This window comes from Molothrus aeneus, chromosome 6, assembly GCF_037042795.1.
Source record: "Molothrus aeneus isolate 106 chromosome 6, BPBGC_Maene_1.0, whole genome shotgun sequence".
In the NCBI taxonomy this organism is placed as follows: Eukaryota; Metazoa; Chordata; class Aves; order Passeriformes; family Icteridae; genus Molothrus; species Molothrus aeneus.
The window spans coordinates 35,684,798-35,692,138 of NC_089651.1; the positions used below are offsets into that span (position 1 = coordinate 35,684,798).

Here is a 7,341-nt window from a genome sequence, read left to right on the forward strand (position 1 = left end):
TCCAGGTAGATTTTGAAGAATGCAAAGTCAGAATGTGTGTGCTGAGTTTCTCCCTCTGACAGGCAGCCATTTTGAAACAGAGTGGTCTGGATAGAGGAAAGGATAGGAAGAGAAATGTAAATTAAAGAAATCATTTAGATTTGGCTTTGCACTCATCACTGTCCTCAATAACAAATTCAGTGAAGCATCTGAGTGTGGCAGAGTGTATTGGCAAACATTTAGCTTGCTCCTTAGTCTACCCAAAGCCTCTTTAGCTACTATATCAATCCAAAAGATGCCCAAGAGGATGACTATGTGTTACTTCCTATTAAAAAAAACAACATCTGAACCCCTAGAGGTTAGTTCACTTCCCTAATTTTAACTGCATGCTGACAGAGCTGAGGTTTGCTGTGTATGTGTATATACAGGGCACTGGTGTGATGACAAGTTAAACACTCAGCACTTCATACAAAGTGTCAGGAAGCAGAAGTTTGACAGGAATAAGAGAGCAAACAGGAGGTCATTTGTCAAACAGAAGAAACTGAAAACTATGGAAATGGTAATGTTAGATCTTATGGAGAGTTGGAAGTTGAAAATACTCTTTCTTCTTCTGGAGCCTGTGAACAGAGGTTTTTCATCACAGTTGTCACAATTGTGACTACAGTGTCACAGCTGAAGTTTGCTGTATGTTTCTCCACTCAGACTGTGTACTTGAGCAGTGGGACATGACCTCCCAAGGGGGAAGACTCCCTCACCTTTATTCTGCTTAGCCCTTGGCTCTTGAAAAAAAGAGGAGGGTTAATGAAAACCTTTATTCTCCCTCCCACCACCTGGAAACCTGTGTGCCTCTCCCAGGTGACACTTACAGTCTTATCCAACAAAATTTGCTTTTCCATGTGGTAGACTTTGAGCATCTGTTGTTTCCACAGATGTAGCTTATTAATTATTCTCAAATTCAATCAGTCTTCCTCCAGAATAAAAAAGAGAAAAATCAACAGCTCTGTTCTTGCAAGGAGATACCACAGAGATTTTATTCATGGCTTTATTTTTCTAAGCACTATCTGTTTTGCCAGTTTGCTCCTGAAAGCACAGAGAAAGTATTTGAAAACTTTCTGAAGCAGGAAGCAATGTTCATTCAGCTTTGACATTCCAGGATTTTTTTGTAGAAGAATTAAGAGAAACCTTCAAATCTAATTATTTGTAATTCTGTGCTAGAATAGACTATCTCACAATGTCAAAAAGCAAATATTTATACTGTCATTGAGGTAGATTGTGCCTTAAAATAAATCTATTGTCCAAGTTCAATTCAACACGCTGAAAATGTGTCATCAAAATGGCAAGGCATAGGGAGCCTCCAAGAGGCTATCATACTGTTGTGTGCAAAAGAATTTAGTAGATCCTGTAATTTCCCTTTGTAGATGCTTTTAAAAGTATTGCTTGTTAATCCTCTACTATACTGTTAAACAATTGATTTCCTATGGACTTTTCTTTTTTAGAGTAAACAAGGCAAACATGTCCTGTATGGCTGCAGTGAACTTTTTAATGCCACACAGTTTATAAAACAGGTAGATAACTTTGATAACCTCTATAATATTTATTACTCTTTATCTGTAAGTTGATTTATATAACTCTACATCTCCATGGATTTTTACCAAAAAAACCTCCAATTAATCTGTGAAAGATTAATGCATGTTACCAATTCTATTTTTATTTGCTTGAAGTGGGGTTTTGATGTCATTATTTTTAATTAGCTGTTGAAGGCTTGTTATCAATGTGAGTTCACACAGGTGATGCAGGTAAACAAGTTCATAATAATTGTCTTAATCCTACTGAAAAAAATTGAGCCAGTTCTTGGAACTTTCACAAACAGTATCTCTTTCTAGGGTCTTCTTGCAGCTTTTTCAAGTTACAAGATGTTTACACTTTTGACCTGGTTTATAAATATCTACAGATATATAGATATAAAAGTAGTGGCCTGGTGGGAGCTTGATGTCCATACCTGTACTAAACTCTGTCTTTTGTGCTGTTAAAAACATCATTACTTCTCTATAGAATTCCAATATGAATACAAAATAAAAATTATTCATGGTGGTCAGCAAATAGCAGCCCTTCAGTAGCTGTCACCTCCCATGGTTTTATGTCCTACTAAGATGAGAATAAGTTGTTATTCAAAACTATATTTTAAAGAACTACATTAATTCTGGTTGCACTTGAAGGAGACAGATAGTACTTGATGACTTTTACCTCCTCATTCAGCTTAATTAACGTTTTTTTTGTCTTGACTGTGTACACTGTACCTTTGCTTCATGAGATACATTCATAAAAATTTGAAGCTCAGGCCTTCTCCTCTGAGGTTATGAATTAAATATCACCAGAAGACATTTGGTTCTCAGAGACAAACAAAGCATATATGACAGAAATATTTGCTGTATGATCTGGATGTTTGTTTGACTGAAAGAATAAGATTAGAAATCTAATGACTTGTTTCTCTTCATGTTTAGCTGTCCCAGCTTGGCCAGAAATAAAATTGAAACACCATAACACCATTACCTGGATGGAAATGTGACAACAGAGAATTGTTACAACATTCAGATATCTTCATATCTTTAATTTTGTCATTATATTAAAACTTTCACCCATTTCATTAACATGATAACTTTTAAAAAAAATCTGTAATTAATACGGTGTATATCAGCATTTCAGAAATAAAACTTAAAACCTACTGTGGTTTTGGTGGAGGTCAGTTTCACTATTTTTGCATTTTTATTGCAGTACTAGCTATGGTATATGACAGAACTGGCTGAAAAGTATGGCATTTTCAAGTTCTTATATGTAAGTTTCTGATATGGTAAGCAGGGCAATAGCTCTAAGAAAAGGTCAAGTCTGTCTTTAGGAGTTATGTTCTTGAAAGCCAGAATATCTTTATTTAACAAAATTCAAAAGAGCAGAGCCTTTCAGGACCACAGACAAAGAGCCTTAGTGTAAGAGAACTACTTCTAGTTCTTACCCTTTTATTTTAGCAAAGTCATTTGATTTGTGCAGTCTTTGCATTATGGTCGAAAGATGTACTGGAAGATACCTTCAGTACAAGTTTCTGGTACAGTAATTTAACTTTTCTTTTAAGGTTAAGAGAAAATTGCTTGCCAACACAGTCAGTTTCAAACTGTAAGACTGAAATCTTTAATTTTCTTCTGCGCTTTTTATTGTAACTGCTCTGACTGTTATGTTTGGGAAGAACCCAAGTCATACTCACAAAACAGCTCTTAACTTGTATCAGCACATATTTTAAATACCATTTTTAACAATTCCATTAAGTAGGGGCAGTTTAGTAGTTTAAAGAATCTGGTTATGATAATTCTGGAGAATTATCATTACTTATCAAAGAACATAACAAATTCTTTTTATAGGTGGAGGTCTCTGTCTTTAGAAACCTCCTCTCTGGAAACAGCTACTGGTGAAGCAATAATATGACTTCAAAACAAGGCCTAACACACTCAAAATGTGAAAACATTTCTTGTGGGTTTATTAGCCAACTGTGAGAATTACTGGCTTACTGTAAAATTTTCAGTAGTGCTTTTTGCACTGTTTTTCAGTGTTGAATGTTAGTTTTACACTAAACACAATGCCCTTTCCCCAACTTGATTGTTTTTCAGAACATCTGTATAAGAAATGCAGTTGACCTATTCCTTAAAAGTATCACAAGAATAATATGCTTGATCTAGACCATGTTATCAAAAAGTAATAATAGTGTTATTTAATTATCTAAGTGTTGTTTGTAATCTACTCCACAATACTGCTATAAATTTCTAATTTTGCTGAGTCAATAAATATATTTACTATGGTGTTCATTGTAGTTGTTGCATGTGAACACTGTCCCAGATTTCAATAAGCAAGGACTCACTATCAAATGCAGTTTGTTATTCTAATTCCATATATATAGATACATATATGTGCTATTTTTGTTAGCAAAAACAAGGCCAAAGTGTGTCAGGAAAAGAAAATTACATTTAAAGTGTTTATCACTTCTTGTGGGAGTTTGTTCCAGGCGCTTGAAATGATCCCTCCTCAGCTGTGCTTCCTGTGCAGAGAGCTTTAACCTTGCAGCTGACAACCAGCTTAGGAGAAATCTGCCACTTGGTTTTTGTCCAGATCTTGGCACTGCTCACTTGAACGAGAAGCACTCCTAAATCCCAGCTTACAGAATTTGCTTTTGCAGTAAACTGTGTAAATATAGAAGAATTTACTTTGGTGGCTACATTCAAAAATCTGTTTTCTGTCTTTAGTGACTCTGGAGACAGGTTTCATTCGTGCCCAGCTTTAGAACTGGACCTTTAGGTCTGCTTTGTGAGCAGGCTCTGGTCAGTTTGGGGTTCAGGTTTTAAAAAAAAATAATAAACACAATTTTTGTACTTCAAACATTCTTCTCCTTCATCTCCAAAATAGTTTTCTGGTTTAGTTGGAGTAGTAGTCCTGAAGCTCTCTGTTACTTTAAGCTGTGCATTACTGCTCTGTCCCTGTAACAGCATGTATGCCTCATGCTCCTTCCTTGCTAACATAACCTGAATTATGGCGTGCAAGTTTTTGTTACATGGCCCTTTTTCCCAAGTACCTGTGGATCTGGGAATGTGGAAGGTGGTACCAAAAGTCTCTGGTTAATTAGAGGCAAACAATGTTAACAATAAGCTCTCTCTTTGGCAAGCTGCTTCAATGTACAGCTGTCACAGTGCCCTTCATGTCTTCAAAGGTCCCTTAAAAGGCCTGGGCTTAAAGGAGAGGTTATGCCTGGCTCAGTGAGTCTTTTAAGTAAAATTGCAGCATTCATGTTGCTAATAAATATTTTAGGTGGTGCATGGAAGACCAGTGAGGTTTGGAACTTTTCTAGCCCCTTCTCTGTTGATAAAGCTCTGACAGGGCCAGCTGGTGAGGCAGCATCAACAGCAGTGCCAGCTTCTGGCACAGCAGCTCCAGCTTCCACATCTCAGGACAGGCAATTTTTCATTGGTATCTACTTTTCATTTAAGTAAGTAAAGACAGCACAATGATGAGTGTCAAGTGCTGTACCTATTCTCAGGAAGAAAATTAGCAAATTAGCAGTCTGGTCTTCAGCTGTGGAAAATTCAGTTGATCTTTCAGGAACTATGGACCATTCTTATAAACAGTTGCACATACTTGAGAATACATGCACATTTTGAAATTAAAGCCCTTTGCTTGCTTTCCTGATTTAATTTGAAGATTTTAGAATATTTAGGTGGATACTTTGTGACTTAATGGTGAATTCAGTGAAAATTCTATTTTTTCAGAATTAGACACTCTAAAGAAGTAACAATAAAAAAAAAAATTAAACAATCAGAATGAAGGAAAGAAGCTTCTGGAGACTAGCACTTAATTTAAATGGCCTTATTTGTATTATACTCTCTGATGCAAATCAGATAGAAATCTTTCTTAGGCTAGAAGTAAATTTTCATATTGCTTGATGGTGCTCCCATCAATCTGAATGAAATGTAAAATAGCAAGTTTTTCCCAAAACCCAGAGGTTCTGCAGAGAATGGGAACACTGCTATCAGTCACAGTTACAAAGCCAACCCAACTGTGCCAACCATGGCTTCAGGAATAAAGCTGAACAAAGGGCAGCATTTCTCTTTTCACTTTAATGGTATATTCCAAAATGGAATTGCTTAATGGCCAGTTCAGTGTGCTGGCTAGAGCAATCCTATGAGATTTAGGAGATAAAAGGTTTATAAGAGGGTACATGGGAACTTACTTCAAAACTACCACAACTGCATTCTTGAGATCTGAAATAAAAGGTGTTGGGCTGGAACATTGTATCCCTTATTTACTGACAGTGGAGGCACCCGCTCCCTCTCTTTGTTAAGATCGTTCATTAGTTGTGACTAATGGCTTTGGCTCAGAGAAAGCCAAGCCTGCCCAGTGTTCTAGTGGTACAGAAAAGTGAGCCACAGTGTCAGTGAATTCTGTGTAGCTTCAGAGATCAGAGAACATGTTATATTTCTTACTGTAAATCAGTAGATTAATTGACCCACTTCTGTTTTATGTGGAAGTGGCTTAGTAACCCCATTCTGTGCAGCAGATGCAGTTGTTTTCAGCAACATTCAGATATATTCAGCTCCTTAATATGGTCACATGTCACTGCAACACATACAGCTCCTTAATAGGGTCACATGTCACTTCACCAGCATGCAAAAACCTGCAGGTTGAATCCATCAATGCATCATATTTTTTTCCTACAATTATAAACCATTAGGTAGTTCAGTTGCCACCAGAATTTTAAATTCTAATGATAAATTTGTATCTTTCCCTTTATCTGCTCGTGTCTTTCCCCTTATGTAAATCAAGCAGCACTAGATTTTATTTTCCTAAAATGTTATTCCAGCTCCTTCTCATAGTTGCATATGTTGACTTGTTTGATTTAGTAATGGAAGAGTGGTCTTTATCCTGTGAAACCAGACTCCTATGCTCAAAAGCCTCAGAACTATCCATTCCACATCCTATTTCAGTCTCCCCATCTCATATGTGCATTCCTGTTTCTGGCAGTACAAAAGGGATAGATCAAAGGCATACTGCTTCTACAGAAAATTGGTTTTAGCACCTCAGCATAGACAGGTAATACAACTCATTTACTGCTCTGAATTCTTACTTGTATTATGCAGGTAGCATGAAAATCAATGGATGAAAATTAATGGAGAAAATTAAGTCCTAGAAGGGGTATGTAGCTTTCCTTAACAGTAATTGGTGTGGATTCAGTATTTTCTGACAGGAATAGAGTTCTCCATAGTGTTTCCTACAGTTAAAACCATTCCCCCACCTTTTCTCCTTCCCCAAATAAATTTCTATCTTCTCTCTACATACAGACTTCCCAAGGCTTTCAAATCATACTGAAGATACAGTTTTAACTAATAACAGGATTGTTCCTATTTCATTTTGCAGAGTAAACTTACACAGATCAATAATTTATTGTGAGTTAGACTTAATTGAGCTGTTTAGTTTACTCTCTGAAATGATCTAGGACCATTTGTACATTCAGCTACAATGGCAAAGCTTCCTGGGCTCTTCCTGCATTTCTAAACCAGGGGAATAATTGCAATCTGTTGTATAAGTCGCCAAATGACAATGGAAATTCTGTTCTGGAGTGAGTGTTTATTACATTCAATCTGATATATGTTCTCAAAAGACTTTTTAAACCATAAATCAACACATATATATTTTATCTGTTCCAAGTACAAATATCTATGTTTGTTCACTTTTTCTATACCACAATATTCATCATATGAAATAGATTGAATAAGGTCAACATTTTCTTCCATCTACAAATCCCTTGGGATCTGTGTCTTCCTACTCGGTTTG

General features: G+C 36.3%; 1 protein-coding gene across 1 annotated transcript in view; it reads left to right on the forward strand.

The window, feature by feature from the left end:
• The window catches only part of SCFD1 (sec1 family domain containing 1), a 48,485-nt gene extending 45,783 nt beyond the window's left edge, over positions 1-2,702 (forward strand). The window contains exons 24-25 of the mRNA XM_066551377.1: positions 1,476-1,544; positions 2,481-2,702. Coding sequence (XP_066407474.1) covers positions 1,476-1,544; positions 2,481-2,504 — 93 coding nt within the window. The 3' untranslated portion in view covers positions 2,505-2,702. The remainder of the gene's footprint in view (positions 1-1,475; positions 1,545-2,480) is intronic.
• Positions 2,703-7,341: the final 4,639 nt, after the last annotated feature.